Raw genomic sequence first — 20,860 nt, 5'->3', positions numbered from 1 at the left:
CTAAGTATAACGTATAACATACTTTTATTAAGTATAACATACATGCAGAAAAATTCACAAGTCATAATTGCACAACATGATGAAAATAGTGAGAAAACAGTGATACATATAAACACTATTCAGATTAAGAAATGGAGTGTTATTAGTATTCTAGAAGCAGTTTTGTGCAGCCTCCACATACTACTCCCCTTCCCGTCCCAGAGATAACTATTCTGATCTTTAACACAATGGTTTAATTTTGTATGTTTTTGAATTTTATATAAATGGAATCATACAACATATATTCCTTTTTGTCTGGCATCTTTTGCTCAATATTATGCTTATGAGATTCACTGATGTTAATTCATGTGGCAGGTAGTTCATCCATTTTCATTGCTTATGGGTTTGTATTAATGTATCATAATTTATTTATCCATTATATTTCTAATGAATAGTTGGATTGCTTCTTAGCTTTTGGCTATTACAAATGCAGTTGTTATAATCATTATTGTGTTTGTGGTTTTTTTTTTTTGTATACATATGTATATATTTGTTAGGCATATGTAATTCCTGGGAATGGAATTCCTAGATTATAAAGTAATTAGATATTTGTATGTATTTGTATGTCCTTTTTTTTTTTTTGCCTTATTGCACTCAGACTTCTAGTGTAATGTTGAATAGAAGTTGTCATAAAGAAAATTCTTGTCTTTATCTGGATCTCTAGGAGGAAACTTCCATAACTTCACCATTAAGTATGACAATTTATTTTAGGAGTGTTGTACATGACACTTGTCAGATTAAGAAAATTCTTCCTAGTCCTAAATTTCTAAGGTTCTCTCTTCATAGGTGGGTTCTGAATTTTATCAAATGCTTTTTCTATATTTTTGAAATGGTTGTATAATTTTTCTCTTTATTTGGTTAAAATGATAAGTTTACTTGATTACTTTTCAAAACTCAAACCAACCTTGCATTCCTGAAATAAACCCACTTTGTGATATATTATCCCCAAATACCCCATATATCAAAGAAGATATCACATTGGAAATTAGAGTATATTTTGGACTGAATGGTAATGAAACTATGATATATATCAGATTATAAACATGACATTCTTATACTATTCTTTTAGTGTTTATCCTAGATTATAAAACATGCATCCTTGATTTACTAAAGACTAATATAAACTGTAACTTTTACAACTTACTGGACAAAATATGTAATTTAGAACACTTTAACTCCATTTACTCCCCTCCCAACTTATGTGTTATTGCTGTTGTTATGGGTTAAATTGTGTCCCCCAAAAAGACATGTTGAAATCCTAACCCCCTGAACCTGTGCATGTGACCTTATTTAGAAATAGGGTCCTTGCAAATGTAATTAAGTAAGATGAGGTCATACTAGATTAGTGTCCTTATAAGAAGAGGGAAATACAGACATAGACACATAGGAGAGAAGGCCATTAAAAAATGGAGGCAGGTTTGGATTGATGTATCCAGAAGCCAAGGAACACCAAGGTTTGCCAGCTAAGAGGGAAGTAAGGATAATCCTCTAGAGCTTTCAGACAGTATAGCTTTTACCAACACCTTGATTTCAGACTTCCGGTCTCTAGAATTGTGAGAGAATACATTTCTGTTGTTTTAAATTACCAAGTTTGTGGTACTTTGTTATAATAGCCCTGGGAAACTAACACAGTTGTCGTGTGTTTAAATTCTATATAAATTTTAATCTCTATGAGGAAATATTGGCATTGTTTGTATAGTGAATATTCATTTATGTTTATCCATGTTTGACTCTTTCCATTTTTCTTCATTTCTTCCTAAATCTCTGTACATCCCTTCTAGGATTGTTTTCTTTCTTCTTGGAGTACTTCTATCAGTATTTCCTTATTGTGGGTTTGCTGTCCTTGAATTCTCTTAGTTTTGTTTGCCTGAAAATGCCTTTGTTTTACCTTCACTTTCTGAAGTATATTTTTGCTAGGCATAGAATTCTAGGTTAGTAGTTCTTTTAACATCTAGCACATTGAAGTTATCATCCATCATCTTCCGACTTCTGTTATTTGGTTTTGTGAAGTTTTACTATAATATAGATTGGTGTTGTTCCCTTTGGCTTTGTGTTGCTTGGGATTTACTTTTCTTGATTCTGTGACTTGGTGTCTTTCATCAGTTTTTGACAATTTTTGTCATTATTTCTTTACATATTACTTCTGCCCAAATCTTTCTCTTCTTTTCCTTGTGGAACACAAATTATAACTTTATTAGACCTACTTATTCTTAATATCTTTTTATAACCTGCTTAAAAACCTTCAGTATCTCCTTTTCCATCTGTCCTTCAGCAAACATGTATTAAACAACTATTATGGGCCATGCACTGAGTTTAGTGCAGGAGACAAAAAGGTGAGCAGTATAAAAGCTATTTCTATCCCTTCAGAGCTTATGGTCCAGGGATAAAGAAAATTTATAATAGAGTTCAGTAAGTGCTATGTATGATAGGGGAAGGCATATCAGGAACATAAAACGCATTTGGTGGGGGCCAGAAGATGGACTCTTTGGAGTTAGGGACATATAAGTGGAAATGTTAAGAATGAATAAGATTTATCCATGTGAAGAGATGGGTGACAGAATTTGTGAAGGCCTAGGGGTAGTTATGGCATGCTGGAGGAACTAAAAGAGCTTCAAGATGGTTGAGGCATAGAACACAAGATGAATGTTTGATGAGATAGGTTGGGCCAGGCTACAAGACACATAAACAATTTCATGGGTTTGAGCTTTATCATGAGTACAATGGGAGAAAAAAATGAAAATATTTAAGCCAGGAAAGTGAAGAGGTTAAGATAAATAAATAAGATTTTGTGATTAATTGTAGGTGGGAGTTGAGAAAGGGAAAGGAGTAGAGAAAGAGTCTCAGGTCCTAGGATTTCTGAATAGCATTTGCTAAGATATAGGGCAAAGGAGGAATGACAAACGTTGAGGGAGAGATGATAATGAGATAAATTTTGTAAATATTAGGAATGAGACACTCATGTGACATCTAAGAAATTATAGGCAATTGGTCTCATGAATCAGGAATTCAGATTAGAGGGTTAGGCTAAAGATATAGATTTTAGAATCTTTCCTACTCCATTTCATTTCCCATATAGCTTTCAAAGTTCTCTTTCAAAAATAGATCTGTCTATATGAGACACCTGCTTATAAACCATCAGTGTCTCCTCCTAGCTACCTGATAAAGTCTAAGCTCTTTCACATAATGGTGTGCAAAGACCTTTAAAATTTAGTACCCACCAAAATTCCCAGACTAACATCTGTTTCAGTTGGATACAATTTCTCACTGTTCTCTAGACACAAAGGGTTTATTTTTATCTCCATATGCTTTTAAAATATGCTGTTTCTTTTATTCAGAATGCTTTGTCCACTTTCTTTTCAACCTGAATAACTTCTATTCATCCTTCAATATCATAGTTCAAATACATCTCCTCTAAGTTGCCTTTTCAATTGCTCTCTTCTCACTTTATAAATGTTTCTAAAACAATGTTTTTCAAAGGGCAGATCCTGTCCCATTTATTGGTTATGAAATATATTTAGAGGGTCATTACAGATACTTAAAATGAAATAGAACAGAGTAGGAAATAGTTCAAAAAATTAAGTATTGTCTTTTGAAACTTTTGTTTCAGTTACATATGTACATCTGTATATGTATATTGAAAAATCATATAAACTATATTTCTTACTGTGGTTTATGGTAAAAAATATTCGAAAGTCATTACCCTACTACTCTTGTTGCTTTACTAGATGTCTTTCTCCTTAGAAAGAGGGTGCCTTATTTTTGTGTGTGTGTCTCTGGTGCTTAGCACTGCGATTCATTATAGCACTCAGTCATTTTTTAATAAATTGTTTATGGTAGAAAATGCTTTGCATAGTTGCCAATGTTCTCTTCCTCTTTCTTTTGTTCAGTGTTCCTTCAATTCTTCTGTTAAAGTAAAGAAATAATAATAGAAATAGTTTAAGTTTGTTGATAACATATCTTTAATACATATTCATACTAAAAGGAATGATGTGTTCTAGGTCTGGAAGATATATTAATGGTTATGGATAAATTTTCTGAGCTTCAACAGTTCAGAGTGGAAAAATTTCAGAATTTCAAGTTAGATTTGAGCTGAACAACAACACAATACAAAACACCACCACCTCCCAAGTTCAGGGAGAGGGGGAAGAGACAAGGATCACAGAAGGAACTACAGGGGAATTCTGCTTTACAAATAATATTTATGTCTTTTAAAATAGAAAATCACTGATGCAAATATGACAACATATTAACATTTTCAGTTGGGGCAGTAGGCAGAGGAGTATCTTTTGCAACTTTCTGTATTTTATAGCTTTAAAAAAATTTCAAAGAGGGAAAATTTCCTAGTTCTATCACTAACTTTCTTTATCTGTGAAATGGAAGTAATAATGGGACTTATAATGGGTATCTGTCATCAGAATTCTCTTAAGATAGGGAAGGGTATATTGACAGCCTTTTGATAAAAGTTGTGGTGATCTCTGAGGTTATGGGAGTAAGTATGTTTCTAACAGAGAAAATGAGAGCAATTATGGCAAGAAATTTGGTTTTTCATGGAATGAAGGGCCAGTGGATGCCCTCTCCCCCTTGGTAGGATAGCTGAAAGGACTCTTCAGGAGAATCTATTCACAATTTTTGGCTTTTTTCATAAGGGGCTTTGATGAAACCTTCTTTCATAATTCCATAATTATCAGGAATACTTTCTTTGTATGAGTAGTTTTTTGTGTGTGTTTTAGTTTGTTGTGAACATTCAGTGTGGAAAAATGAATTTCATATCTTATTTAATCCTTCTATAATGTGTAGGCACTAAGTTAACTGGAGCCTTTGTGCATTTTGTGATTTCTATCACACTGGATAAAATTCCCATATATTTTAGAAGTCCAGAACATTCCCCCAAATTTCTGCTAATTCCAATGGGAATAAGTTGTCAGCAGATCAAATGATAAGTGGTAACTTTTGGCAAACATCCTGTTGTTGCTTTAGAAGCACTCTCATCAAGAGTAGAAACAAGCCAAAGATTGTCATGCTCATTGGAACTATTCCATAATATATCAGAGAACCTAGTCAATTTAATAACATAAGAAAATGGTAAAGGGCTTCTGAGGAAGATGGCAGAGTAGGAGGATCCTAAGCTCACCTCATCCCACAGATACAAGTAAATAACACCTACATCAGTGCAAATAAGAAAATAATGTAAAGACTGGCAGAACAGACTCTCCACAGCTAAATGTAGAGAAGAAGCCACATCAAAGAGGGTAGGAAGGGTGGAGACATGGTTGGGAGCCAAGCAGACCCATAGGACTTTCCCAGGGAGGGAGGGATGCCACCCAGCATAGAGAGGGGGAGAGGACCAGACCCCATACCAAGGACCTCAGGCACAGGGAACACACATGGAGAAGATGAATCCCTATAACATTTGGCTTTGAAAACCACAGGGGAGTAATAATCAGTGGGGCTTAATACCTGGAACTTAAAAAATCAGTGGCTCAGCTCTGGGATAGCTGGGAGGGTGGAGTCCCTGCCCTTATAGAGATAGCACAACAAACAGCCCTCCTAAGTTATAGCATAGAAGCAGCAGTTTGAAAAATGCCTGGAATATACAAGAAGATTTATTTACTAATCTCAGAGCATGTACTGGAGAGGCAGGGATCTTTGGGATACTACTACAAGAGCAAAAGAGCTGGTGGCTGTACCCCAGCCGAGATATATGGATGCCTGGGGGAACAAGTGCAGTGCCAACACTCTCCACCTAGCTTGCTAAAAGCATACCCCACTCCTGCATGGACCTGCCCATGCACCCAGCCTCTACAGGAATTCTCCAAAGTGGCTAACAGTCCCCTACCACAGCAGAGGCAACCTTGTTAACACTGCATGCCAGGGCCCTGTGAGCTTCTTTGGATCTATCCCCTTCAACCTGATGAGCCTTGGCAGTTTTCCTGGGTGACAGCAGACCAGCATGACCCTTGCTGGCACCTCAGCCCACCCCCATGTTTTCCTGTGGACCTCCCTCCTCCAATATGCCCTTGGCTGGAGCCCATCCAAAGTGGTACAAACAGCCTCAGCAGGGACCAGGACCACTGCAGAGTGACTCTTACCAGAGAGGGAAAGATAATGAAAGAAACCAGTCAAAATGAAGCCCCACAGTGGGCTGGGGCAACTATCAGGTCTGACTACAGGCCCTGACCACCAGCAAAACTTCTCAGGGGGCAACACAAAAGAAAGCCTGGTGCTACTGAAGTGCTGGAAAACAACTGGTCTGATTCAACTCAAGCCCAAGGTGGCCCCAGACTGGCCCACTAACAACACAGGGACCAAACACTGCCCACAACAGGCATAGAGTCATTGCAGATAACTGGAATGAAGGCGAGTGTGACTCAGCTACAATAATAGGGCACACACAACAAACATAGGAGGCACTCCTGAAGTACCAGGGAACATTGCACTGCAGGGCACTACAGGATCTCTTCTTTATAAGGTCACTACTTTCAAGAGCAGGAGATATAGCTGACTTTCTTAACATATAGAAAGAGTTAGACAAAATGAGGAGACAGAGGAATACGTCCCAAATGAAAGAACAGGACAAAATCACAGCAAGAGAGCTAAATGAAATGGAGATAAGTAATATGCCTGCTAGAGAATTAAAGTAATGGTCATAAAGTTACTCACTGCACTGGAGAAAAGAGTAGAAAACATCAGTGAAACCCTTAACAAAGAGACGGAAAACATTAAAAAAGAACCAATCAGAGATGAAAAACTCAAAAGCCAAAATTAAAAATACACTAGATGGAATAAAGGGTAGACTAGAGGAGGCAGAAGAATGGATCAGTGACCTGAAGGACAGAGTAATGGAAAACAATCAAGCTGAACAGGAGAAAAAAACTAATAATAAAAAATGAAAATAGACAGAAAACTCAGTGACACCATGAAACATAACATTTGTATTATAGGGATCCAAGAAGAAGAAGAGAGAGAAATAGGGGCAGAAAATTTATTTGGAGAAATAATAGTTTAAACCTTCTCAAATCAGGGAGAAAACAGATCCCAAACCAGGAGGAACAGAGAGCCCACAACAAGATCAACCCAAACAGGTCCACACTAATACACATAGTAATTAAAATGGCAAAAAGTAGTGAGAAAGAGAGAATATTAAAAGCACAAAAAGAAAAGAAAACAGTTATATACAAGGGAAACCCTATAAGGCTAACAGTGGATTTTTTAGCAGAAACTTTGCAGGCCAAAAGGGAGTGGCATGATATATTTAAAGTGCTTAAAGGAAAAAACCTGCAGCCCAAAATATTCTATCCAGTAAGGCTATCATTCAGAATAGAAAAAGAGATTAAAAGTTTCCCAAACAAACAGAAGTTAAAGGAACACAAGAGCATTAAACCAGCCCCACAAGTAATGTTAAAGGGGACTCTGAGTGGAAAGGAAAGACCAAAAGTAGGAGTAAGAAAAGTAGAAAGCTCAAAAGCAGTAAAATTAAGTATAACTATAAAAATCAGATAAGGGATTAACAAAATAAAAGAATGGAAAATATAACACTATATACCTAAAATGTGGGAGGGGAAGGAGTAGAGAATGTGTTGAAAATTAAGCCACCATCAATTTAATGTAGACTGTTATATGCATAAGATAGTATATATAAACGTAGTAGTAACCACAAATCAAAAACCACTCATAGATATGGAAAAAATAAGGAGAAAGGAATCCAAGCATATCACTAAAGAAAGCCAGCAAAACGTGAGAGAAGAGAGCAAGAGAAGAAAGGAACAGAGAACTACAAAACAACCATAAAACAAATAACAAAATGGCAGTAAGTATACTTACCTATCACTAATTACTTTGAATGTAAATGGACTAAATGCTCCAGTCAAAAGACTATATAGGATGATGGAATGGATAAAAAAGCAAGACCCATTTATATGCTGCCTACAAGAGACTCATTTCAGACCTAAAGACACATTTGAATTAAAAGTGAAGGGACTGAAAAGCATTTATCATCCAAGTGCAGGTGAAAAGAAAGCTGGGGCAGCAATACATATCAGACAAAATAGCCTTTAAAACAAATACCATAACAAAAGACAAAGAAAGACACTATGTAATCATAAAGGGAACGATTCAACAAGAAGATATAACAAATGTAAATATTTACACACCCAACATGAGAACAGTCAAATACATAAAGCAGCTAATAACAAACATAAAGGAAGTATTAGGGAAATACAAATCAAAACTATAATGTGACATCACCTCACACCTGTCAGAATGGCTAAAATTAACAACATAGGAAACAACAGGTGTTAGCAAGGATGCAGATACAGGGGAAATCTCTTACACAGATGGTGGGAATACAAACTGGTGCAGCCACTCTGGAAAACAGTACAGAGATTCCTCATAAAGTTAAAAATGAACTACCCTATGTTCCACAATTGCACTACTAAGTTTGAAGGGATACATGCACCCTAATATTTATAGCAGCATTATCAACAATAGTCAAATTATGGAAAGAGCCCAAATGTCCATTGACTGATGAATGAATAAAGAAGATGTGGTATATATATGCAATGGAATATTAGTCAGCCATAAAAAAGAATAAGATCTTACCATTTGGATGGAGCTAGAGAGTATAATGCTAAGTGAAATAAGTGACTTCACTGATGTGGAATTCAAGAAACAAAACAGATGAACATAAGGAAAAAAAGAGAGGCAAACTGGAAAATGGACTCTTAACTATAGAGAACAAACTGATGGTTACTGGAGGGGAGGTGGCAGGGGAATGAGTTAAATGGGTGATGGGTACTAAGGAGGGCACTTTCTGTGATGAGCACTGGGTGTTGTAAATAAGTGATGAATCACTAAATTCTACATGAAACTAATATTACACTGTATGTTAAATAACTGGAATTTAAATAAATATTCAAAAAAAACAAGAACTTAAACAATTGAACACCAAAGAAACAAATAATCCAATTGAAAAACGGACATAGGAACTGAATAGACATTTTTCCAAAGAAGACATACAGATGGGCACTAGACACATGAAAAGATGCTCAACATCACTCATTATCGGGGTAATGCAAATCAAAACCACAATGAAATATCACCTCACATCTGTCAGAATGGCTAAAATAAAAAAAAACAAAAAATAACAAGTGTTGGTGAGGATGTGGAGAAGAAGGAACACTTGTGCACTGTTGGTGGGAATGCAAATTGGTGCAGCCACTGTGGAAAACAGTATGGAAGTTCCTCAAAAAATTGAAAATAAAATTACCATATGATCCAGTAATTTCACTATTGGATATTTACCCAAAGAAAATGAAAAAAACTAATTAAAAAAGATATGCACCTCTAGGTTTATTGCAGCATTATTTACAGTAGCCAAGATATGGAAGCAACCCAAGTGTCCATCATAGATGAATAAATAAAGAAATAGTATGTGTGTATGTAAATATATATAATGGAATATTATTCAACGTTAAAAATGAATGACCATTTGCAACAATATGGATGGATCTAGAGGACATAATGCTAAGTGAAATAAGTCTGTCAGAGAAAGATAAATACCATATGATTTCACTCATATGTGGAATTTAAGAAATAAAACATGTGAACAAAGAATAAAAGAGACAAAAAGATGCTTTTTAAAAAAAATTATTGTAGGGCACCTGGGTGGCTCAGTCGTTAAGCGTCTGCCTTCGGCTCAGGTCATGATCCCAGGGTCCTGGGATCGAGCCCCGCATCGGGCTCCCTGCTCCACGGGAAGCCTGCTTCTCCCTCTCCCACTCCCCCTGCTTGTGTTCCCTCTCTCACTGTGTTTCTCTCTGTCAAATAAATAAAATCTTAAAAAAAAAAATTATTGTAATACCAGCATAGTTAACATACAGTGTGGTATTAGTTTCAGACGTATAATATAGTTATTCAGCAGTTCAATCTATTACTCAGTGCTCATCAAGTTAAATGTAGTCTTAATCCCCTTCACCTATTTCACCCATCCCCCCATCCAACTTCCCTCTGGTAACCATCTGTTTGTTTTCTATAGTTAAGAGTCTGTTTTTTGGTTTGTCCCTTTTCCCTTTGTTCATTTGTTTTGTTCCTTTTTCTCCACGTCCTTGCCAACACTTGTGTCTTAAGTTTTTTATTTTAGACATTCTGACAGGTGTGCGGTGATATCTCATTGTGTTTTTGATTTGCATTTCCCTGATGATGAGTGATGTTGAGCATCTTTTCATGTTGTCCATCTCTATGTCTTCTTTAGAGTAATATCTATTCATGAACAGACTCTTAAATTTAGAGAACCAACTATTGGTTGCCAGGGAGGAGGTGGGTGGGGGGATGGATGAAATAGGTGAATAATGAGTACACTTATCATATAGGGCACTGAGTAATGCACAGAAATTTAAATCATTATATTGTACACCTGAAACTAATATAACACTTTATGTTAATTATAGTTGAATTAAAAAACTAAAAAAAGAAAATTTGAAGTCAAACTTCTTTGGGAAACAAGTTGTTTCCCAAATAGTCCCAATGAAGACTATCATTAATTGGAGAAAAACATAATTCACGTACTTTTTGTGAGTCTCAAATCTAAGTTGTAATGTACTAAAGTGTGTATCTATGTGTACTATACATAAAATTATATGTACAAATTATTGCTGAAAGAACTCTTTAAATTTTGGACCAAATCTCTTACTTGACAGATGAAGAAACTCAAGCACAAAGATATAGGTTATTTAATTTTATGAAATGGAATATATTCAGGACTTTACATAATTTTCATCATTTCACTTCTAAAAGTTACTATTTTGGGGGCTACCTCCAATTATGTGTTGGTTTACTAACACAGTGGTTTTCATACTGTGGTATAGAATTCTGTGATTCCAGAGAGGTGCCTCAAAGATGACAGGGAAGGAGTGATGAAGCAAGGAAAGATGGGATGGAAAAAGGGTGTAGTGGGCAGTGGGAATTGCTATCTTTTCTTCAACTTGGACAGGCTTGCTTTTATCCATTTTATATATTGCGTCTGCCCAAGATTTCATTTAAAAAAGCGTCCTTCTACTAAATAAAAGTTTGCAAATCATTATAGCTTGAACAGGATATAGCACCTGTATGAAACAGGCTTTCTCCACAGCTTAGGATCTGGCATTGTGATTTCATTAGTTTCCTGTAAACATTAGGGGGCACCTGATGAAACTCTTTTCCCAGGAAACAGCATATAGGCACACATTTATGTACCAAATACAGCAGTTCAGGGACTTCTTGAAATCCATTCACAGATCCTGGGTTAATAACACAACTCTGAAAACTTTAGATGACTTAAATAAGAAACTTCTTGTTGAAAAAGAATAAGAATTTGGGATTAAATTAGAATGTGTTTGGAAAATATGGATTTATCTTTAAACACAGCATAACTTTGTAGGGCCAGTTTTTCCTGCCTAATGAAAAACAAATGTACTTTTGACCAAACTTCAAGGATCCTATATACTGTTGTTGGCCACACTATTCTTTTGACTCATTGATTCATTCAACAGACATTTATCAAGAACAGTAGAAGACACAGTGCTAAAACAAATGTAAGTGAATGATTTCAGATATTTGCTTTAGAAGCCATCTATACTTGAGGATATGAATAGTTTTTAGTCCTTAGTGAATTTTACCACTTAACCCCTTTCACCAGGTCTTCCTCCCTCCCCCACCCTCCCTCCTCCTTTCTTGCCCTCCCTCCCCACACCCTCACATCCCTTAACTCTCCACTGGAGTAAGTATCCCTTTGACTTACCTGGGCTGGATCAGGCCTGGATGACTGAGGCCTCGGCTGTCTATCTAAGCTGCTTTCAGTCATGCACGTATTGCAAGTTTCAATCAGAGTACCGTAGGGATGTGCAGGGACACTGGGACTGTGGCACCAAGGGCTGCTATTGGGCAAAGGGTTTGGTGGGGTTTCTTTTTCTCTGTTAAAAAAAAAATTAATCCAAAAGTGAACCCAAAAGGTATCTTATATAGTGGAATTAGCAATGAAGGTTCAATTAAAGTGAAAGCATGTTTTAAGACCAGAGAATATGGCTTTTTTAGACCTTTGGGCAGCACCTTTTTTTTTTGGCAGCACTTTTATAACATCAGAAGCATTTGCCTAGATAAGTGTGACATAAATTCTGCACTTTAAGCCACAAGCCAGCTCTTGATCCAAGATGAAATTTCTAGATGATGTACCTCTTCCTCCACCTAAACACTGCTAAAGACATGGTGATAATTTCATCTCTTCACCTCTCCACAGCCTTGCCTCTAACAGCAGTGCCACTAAGAAGTGAAATGGCCAGAGGGGTCTTGATATTGCCTAGTAGAAGTCACCACCTTTACTGTTCCATGACTATAACCCTGCTTACTCTGTGTTTTTCATAAAACACAAAAAGTATTATGGCTTTTATGGTCCTATTTGAAATAGGATTTTTTTATTTGATTTACCTATTCATCATGTATCTATTTGTCACCCAGTCATTTCTACTTGCTCAGTTACTAATTGTGGGAAGGACTCAATTAAAAAAAAAAAAGCCAAGCAACTTTTACCTTTTGAGAAAAACTCTGACTCGTTCCATCTGATATTTTGAGATATCTTTATTACATTTATCTTGTTTTTCTTTAGTTGTAGTTATAGCTGCTGGCCAATTAACCACGTGCCTTCGAGATGTTGTACTTACTACTGAGCGTCTGTCAAATTCAATGTCAGTCTCTAATTTCTCCCACGCTTGCTTCCAGTGAATAGGAGTGTACCAGGCAACAGCCTAACAAAAATGATTCATTAATATGAAATATCAATGCAGTTAGATAGATTTTTTTAATGTCATAGGTTTATTGCAATAACATTTCAAAGTCAAACAGTTTAATGTCACTTACCTACTGTGTGTAAATTAGTGGAACACAATGAGGATGTAGTAAGACATCCTGGCCTTAGTTTCCAATTCTGAAAATGATAAGGGGCATAACCTCAGGCAGATTAGTCACTTACTGTCTTGGACTGTGCCCTCATATGTGAAATGAGGGGGGTGATAGTAGGGAATTGCTATATGAGGGTGTTGTGAGATTCAGCTAAACTACTAAATTTCATAACTATAAAGAACTATGCAAAAAGTAGTTGTAATGTTATCATTAAAATTTAAATATTTAAGATATTACATATATATGTATATGTGTGTATGTAGGTCTTATTTGAAATGGGGAAATGGGCAGTAGAACTAGAGACATGGAGAGGAAACCACATTTTTTGAGTTAGAATCCTAGGTGGAACTATTAAGGAGACTAACTAGACTCTGAGTTTCCTGAGGACAGAAACCATGCAATAGTTATGCTCTTTTTTCCCCAGCACCTAGCATAATGCTTGGCAGACACTAAACATATGTAAATGTTTCCCATATGAATGAATTGGTCAGTTTCATTCTTTTACTAGCAAATAAAATTATTTGTGTTTACATCACCCTGCAGAAATAATCCGATCCTATATGTGCAAAGTAGTTCAAACCAGAGTAAAAAGAGTAGTGTAAGTACAAAGACTAATCCCGTTGCAGAGAATGACAACTTATTCAAATGGGCATTCCAGGATCTTGGGGACCTGATCTGTCTGGTTCAACACTCAGTGCCTGGGAACAGTGTGCATACAAAGTAGGAACCCCAAACATGTTTGCAGAGTGAATAAATGGGTGGATAAATATGATGAAAAGTCTGAAATAAGAATGCCTTAGAGTTTTGCCAATGATTTTTTATGAGCCTGAGTAAATAATTTAGATCACATTACCTTATTTTTCCCAACAGTGAAAATCATTAGAAGTATTATAAAATTCATTTTGAGCCCACTAAAAGATCTAAAGGTGAGTAAAGGCTTCAAAATTACATCTAACGAGTGCTCTATCTAAGGACAACTGCTGCTCTTACAGAAAGACATTAAATGGCTCTTAATAAATTAGCAAGTCTACTCTAAAGAAAGAGTCAAACTAAGCATGAGGTATAATGTAGCAAGCAAGACAGAGAGATAGATTCCAATCAACATAATATCTGGATTAGTAGTTATATGACAGTAAGTAAGACTGGAGGTAAGAAAATAAGGAGGCAGGTATTTAAGAAAAATCAAAAGAATGGTTTTGCAAAAGGAATAACTTTTTTGTTGTAAACAAAGATATCTTTCAACTTTATTAGTGTGTATTTGGGCATATATTTATGCTCATATTATGCTAAGGAAAAGGTAGAATGAAAATATAAAACTGTCAAATACTGGGAATGAGTTACCCAAAATTATTACTAATACACTTAATTTTATAGTGAATAATGTATAGTTGTTACAAATTAGACTATGGATCCTATCATTAGAATATTAGTCTCTTAAGAGCAGATATCATGTCCTATTCTACATTACATTCTCAGCACTTATTACAGCCATTGGAATAGAGAATAATCTCAACAAATATTTGAGAAATTAATAAATGAACAGAAAAGATCTCTACGTGGTACCTTCCTTTCTTATTCCACTCTTCAGTCTAAGTATCATAAATAAAATCCATCCTTGACTCAAATTTGAAGTAACTTCTTGGAAATATGGGCCACAAAAATTATTTTTGCCAAATTAAAAGTAGCTCTTTGGCACTTTGGCCCTGGGAACAGGGTGCTGTTGATTTACCTGACATGTTATTGCAGTTAGTGATGGTTTAAGCTATTAAGGATGGAAAGTACTTGAGTCAGCTAAGAAGAGAAGGGGAACCTAAGGACAGCTATCCATTCTTCTTTTAAAACTTATCGTTAAGAATAGGACACTGACTTCACCATTAGGTTTGCACAGAATCGTTGTACAATTTGGGCTTGTTCTAAACTTGTTTTGTTCTCTCCAAAGAAAATCTGATGGTGGCTGATGCTTTGCTTCAGATGCAGCTGCCCACACCTGTAAGAAAATGGTCTGTTAATGACAAATGCCATTTGAGTTCCATATAGTTTTGTATATGTCAGAGGGTCATTGCAATGTATCATTCTAAACAAATGAGGTTTTAAAATATGACTGTATAATATATAATGTCAAGCTGTGTAACTGTACATGGTTTAAAGGAAAGCACAAGAAAGAGAGGAAACCTTCCAGCACCAGCTAATTACCTGTTCTCTAAGCAAACAATCTCTTTGTTTTTCTTTTAAGGATTATATTTGCTTAGTTTTAGGAACTTAGGTATTTTGTTTTAATAGTTGAATCATAAAAACAAAAGGTATTCAGGGCGCGTGGGTGGCGCAGTCGGTTACCTCAGTTACCTCACCGACTTTTGGTTTCGCTTCGGTTATGATCTCAGGGTTATGAGAGTGAGCTCTGCACTTAACGTGGAGTCTGCTTAAGACTCTCTCTCCCTCTTCCTCTGCCCTTCCCCCCCGCTCTCTCTGTCTCAAATAAATAAATAAATCTTTAAAAATCCCAAAAGGTATTGTACACCCGGTTGAGGAAAGCCATGGAAATTTAATTATGGGCATTAATTTACATTCAGGGATGGACAAAGTGGGACAAGTAACAAACAACAAGGAATCACATTTTACCTAGAGATCGAGTGATGAAGAAACTGGTGCTAAGCCAGTCTGGCTGGGTGAAGGAGTTTTTCCTGTAAAATTCTAGATCATAGCATTTATATCTTATACTCACTGTTATTGTGCAATTGGCCTGCATTATGATATTCGGAGGGAAGCGGTACAAAGAGACTGTTTGTCCATTCATATTTTGCTGGAGAATATGACCTCCAATCTCCAGTTCTTTGTCAAGGGAAGAGTTAATGAGTTTCACAAATAAACCCTTGAAATTTACTTCAGCTATTTTAATGTCTCCAAGAGCACTAAAAAATAAAGCACAAAGATTATAAGGTAACTTTAGAGAAATGTATCTTTAGCTCATTTTAAGAACTGAATAGCATGCTTTAGAAGTACAACTTTTAAATTGCTGTGTATTCTACTGGACACATTCTACACAGAAATGGTGTATTTTATAACCTAAGACATATGGTTTGATCTCTTAGTTCTATTTATCTGTGCAACAAAATTATCTCTTTCACAAGGAAGTTAAAAAGTGCCAAAGTATAAATAATAAAGAAAACTTAAAAAGTGTCAAGGTATAAATGCCATAGGAAGATGTGATTATCATTATTTAAATTTCCTTTTATTCTTCAAAAAAGCATGAGACGTGAAACTATCAAGTAAATAAAGAGGAAAGGTAAACCATTTAGATTATTTCTGATAAAGTTACTGTGAAGATAAATAGCAACTATGTGCTTAAAAGAATTTTGCAAACTTAAAATATTATGCAAATATAAGATGGTAATTTTTCCCTCTAACATGTGTTGAGAGCCTAATATGTACCAGGGAGTAGGCTAATAAACATTTATATGTTAGCATTTCTCAGAGTGTGGGTCACAACCTAATAGTACATCATGAAATCCATTTGGTGGGTTATAGCTGTCATTTTAAAAATGAAATGCCAATAGTAATAACCAATACTTATTATGTGCTGGGCACTTTTTAAAGATTACATCTATATCTACAAATTCATATCCACAATTCCAAAATCCATAAAGTTCTGAAAAACCCCAAAACTTAAAAAAATGCTTTTGATGTTTGATGAGCATCAGGTGTAGTATATAAGAGATGAATTGCTAAATTTTACAGCTAAAACTAATATTAGCTGTAATGCTAATGTTAATTAGCTGGAATTTAAAGAAAAACTTGGAAAAGAATACATTTGAAACAAAATCTGACCTGAATTCCTTTGGTGGCAAAATCTGACCTGAAACTGGGGCCTCTATTTATAGTCTTTATTTGTGGTTTGTGTGAATTATTCATATGTTTGGCTGTGGACAAATTAATGTTTGATTTTGGATACTTTTCTAAGCCCTGATGGGGTGTTACATAATATGTGTTCTAGTCATCATATTACTTTTCTGAAATCCCCCAAGTTCTGAATTTTGAAACAGATCAAGTCCCCAAATATTTTGGGGAAGGCATTGTGAACTTGTAGATATTCATTTAATTCTCATGATAAGGCTACATATTTCTTACTGAAAGTCATGGTAAAAAAAAAAATCGAGGGACACTAATATTTCATTAGTGAAATAGGTTTATTTCATCTGCCCCCGGCCCCTCCTAACTCTAGTAACCAATAGTTTTTTTCCGGTATCTATGAGTCTTTTTCTGTCTTGTTTTGTTTGTTCATTTGTTGTTGCTGTTTTTAGATTCCATATATAAGTGAAATCATGCAGTATTTGTCTTTGTCTGACTTATTTCACTTAGCATTATATTCTCTGGGTCCATTCATTTTGTTGGAAATGGTAAGGTTTCATTCTTTTTTTTATGGCTGAATAATATATATATATTACATCTTCTTTATCCATTCATTTATTAATGGGCAACTTAGGTTGCTTCCATTATCTTGGCTATTTTAAATAGCCTGCAATGAAGACAAGGGTGGGCATATATCTGTCTCTTGAGATTGTTTTCATTTTTCAGTAAATACCCAGATGTAGAATTGCCGGATCATATGATAATTTTTTGAGGAACCTCCATACTCTTTTCCATAGTGGCCACACCAACTTACATTCCCACTAACTTAGTCTTTGTCTTAATGTCTCTGTGGTATTTGCCTTTACCAGATATGCTTTCTTTTTTGGAACTCCTCTCCTTGTTTACCCAAGTCCCTGTTTTCCTTCTGTCTAGTTGCTCCTTTTCAGTCTCTCTCTCTCTTTTTATCTTTTTAGTCTCTTTTTCAGATTTTTCTTCTTCATCTATCTCTCAGACATTGATCCCTGGGATTCTTCCTTAACCATCTTTTATTCTCATCACATTCCATATATGTGATATCACCTATGAACAGGGCATCAGTAACCATTAATACACTGATGACTGCTAAATCTAAATCTCTTCCTTAGATTTTCCTGCTAAGCTTTGGACCCATAGAAAAAATTGACCACCACAGACCCCAAAGATGCCTCTGAATCAACATGCCCCAAATTGAATTCATCATTTTGGAAGGGTGGGAAACCTACTTCAGTGAATTGCATCATCATTTATCCTGTTGGCCATGTCTGAAGTTTCAATTACTTTCTCAATCTCTTAACTTTCTTGCCTTATCTGTGACAAATACTATTGATTCTATCCTTTTATCTTCTATAAACCATCCTCTTTTCCCCATCTATTTCCATCTATTGCTGTTGTCTTCATTAGATCCTCCTCACCTCTGTGTGATATTGTTTAACAGTGTCCTAACTGGTTTCTCCAGTTCTGTACCCTCCTAACTATTCTCTGTTTTCTTTTCAGAACAGTCTTTGTTTGCTATCCAGAGCAAGGATAAATATTGCAATAACTGACCATTTCCTTCCAGAGAAAACACCAACTTCATAGCATGAAAACAAGGCCCTACATAATCTGCTAGCCTTGTTAATCTCTTTTTTTCCCACTTCCTAGTTTGCTTGAACTTCAACCACAAAGGATTTATCCTAACATGTGATATTTCATACCATTGCATGTTTTACCCACTGTCTATGCAAGTATTAGTAGTACTTCTTGTTCCCCACATTCCTACCAACACTTGAAATTTTCAGACTTCTTAATATTTTCAATACAATGGGTACAAAATGGTATCTCATTGTTATTTTAACTTATTTTCCCCTGATTATAGTGCAATTGAATAAGCTATTTATTGGCCACCCAGTTTTCTTCTGTGAATTCCATGTTCATATTATTTTTTCCACTTCTATAAGGTTGTTTTACATTTTTATGATTGAGTTCATAGTATTTAAATAAAATAGCATTTAAATATATATACACATATTTTTAGAAGAAGAACTGTGCTGTAATAAAAGAATATTATTCATGTTATTTTAAGTTGCTATAATGGTGATAATTTGTTATTGCAAGCAATAGAAAACTAATATCCACTTATAAATTTTTAAATTGTGTGCCAGAAATGTTGCCAGAGTCTTCTGTCTTCTATTTTTTTAATGATAAACCACTCCCAATCTTCTATTGTTCCTTTGAAGGTAGGTTTCCTTTTTCTCTGGCTAAGATTTTCCTTATGTCTTGAATTTTTCATTTGTTTGTTTGTTTCTTTGTTTAAAGGGGGGTTGGAGAGGAGGCACAGAGAAAGAGGGTGAGAGAGAATCTTAACCAGGCTCTACACCCAGCATGGAGCCAAAAATCAAGAATCTTAACCGACTGAGGCTTAACTGACTAAGGCCACCCCGGCACTCCTCTTATGTCTTCTGTTATAGAAGTTTTTCCAATATGCACCCAGAGGTTTGGGTTTTTATTTTTCCATCTTTTATCTTTCTGGGAGTTGGTAGTGCTTCTTGCATCTGTGGCTTGATGTCTTTCATTAGTTTGAGAACCTTCTCTGCTGTATTTCCACTAGTACTGTTATACCTTAATCTGTGTCTCCTCTCCTTAAGTAACTTCAATTACAAGTAGGTATATATTTTTTTATCTTTCTCTATTTATCCTTATGCTTGTTTCTGTTCTTCTAATATCTTTGCAATTCAGCCTGGGTATTTTCTTCTAAGAATGTTTTAGTGCAATAATTCTCTCTTCTGTTGCATCAAATATATTGTTAAACCCATCTACTTCTGAAATAGTAATTTCTCTTATTGGATTTTTTTTAGTTCTAGAATTTCCTTTTGATAATTTAATAAGAATAAACCAATAAAATATTTAGTTTCCAGTTCTATCTTGTCATTTAATTCCTTGAATACTCAGTCATTGTTATTTTAAAATCCCTGTCAGATAACAATAATATCTGTACCACCAAGGCCTGTTTTTAGTGTCCATTTTAACCTTAGTTTTTGGTTAACTCCCCCCCCCATTTTTATTTATTTATTTATTTATTTTTAAATGTTATTTTATTATGTTATGTTAGTCATCATACATTACATCATTAGTTTTCAATGTAGTGTTCCATGATTCATTGTTTGCATATAACACCCAGCACTTTACCCATTTTTAAACTGGCTTCTCTTTTTGTTGTTGTTGAGTTATAGAGTTCTTCATATCATCTGGATACTAGTCCCATCAGATATATGATTAGTAAACATTTTCTTTTCTTTTATGGATTTTCTTTTTGCTTTCTTTCTTTCTCTTTTTTGGCGGGGGGCGGGGAGAGATTTTTCAGTTGTATGCCTTGTTATTGTTTACTTAGTGCCTAGTATTATAGATTAAAAAAAAAAAAGCTTCAGAGATAGTTTAAGACTCCGTATAGCATTTTCTCAACCCATAAAGGATTTACTTTAGCTTCTGGCAGCCATCTAAGTTGGGGGTAAATCACTTTAATCAAACCAGGGTGTGAAATGATTTGATGCTATGCCTCAGCTCCAATTAGGATGGCCTATATTGAATATAGCCCTACTATTGGGTGACCCTTTGAAGTTCCAGCTGAAAACCTGTGTTGTTTATCAGTTACCCTCTTTCTGGATAGGCCCTGAAACCCAATTTTTATTCACCTGGTCCTATGAAACTGCCAATATATTATTAACTTCTCAGCTTCTTAGCTGCTGCTTTCAAATTAACAACAGTTTTTAGGAGAAAAGTGACTCCAAATATAGGCCATCACTCTGAGTTTCCTCTTCTAGAAGAGGAATTATGAGAATAGAGGATGTAAACATCCATGAATCTCAATATACAACTAAATTGTTTTCAAAATAGTGGTCTCACTTCATACTCTCATTGCATTGTATGAGAATGCCTGTTTTGTAGAGGTTCACTTTTGAGTAATTTACATTTGTAGACTTTTCTTTTGCATTACCATTATGGTTCTTACTAAATTGTGGATATAACATTTTAT

General features: G+C 35.3%; 1 protein-coding gene across 1 annotated transcript in view; it reads right to left on the bottom strand.

The window, feature by feature from the left end:
- Window positions 1-302: 302 nt before the first annotated feature.
- LMNTD1 (lamin tail domain containing 1) overlaps window positions 303-20,860 on the bottom strand; it is a 425,473-nt gene continuing 404,915 nt past the window's right edge. The window contains exons 3-7 of the mRNA XM_035028059.1: window positions 15,689-15,875; window positions 14,834-14,953; window positions 12,598-12,812; window positions 11,813-11,984; window positions 303-3,942 (exon numbers count right to left, since the gene is read on the bottom strand). Of these exons, the coding sequence (XP_034883950.1) occupies window positions 3,934-3,942; window positions 11,813-11,984; window positions 12,598-12,812; window positions 14,834-14,953; window positions 15,689-15,875 (703 nt within the window). The 3' untranslated portion in view covers window positions 303-3,933. The remainder of the gene's footprint in view (window positions 3,943-11,812; window positions 11,985-12,597; window positions 12,813-14,833; window positions 14,954-15,688; window positions 15,876-20,860) is intronic.

Source organism: Mirounga leonina, unplaced genomic scaffold, assembly GCF_011800145.1.
Source record: "Mirounga leonina isolate KUSES-001 unplaced genomic scaffold, KU_Mleo_1.0 Mir_201, whole genome shotgun sequence".
Lineage (NCBI taxonomy): Eukaryota > Metazoa > Chordata > Mammalia > Carnivora > Phocidae > Mirounga > Mirounga leonina.
This window is presented reverse-complemented; position numbering and strand designations above follow the sequence as displayed.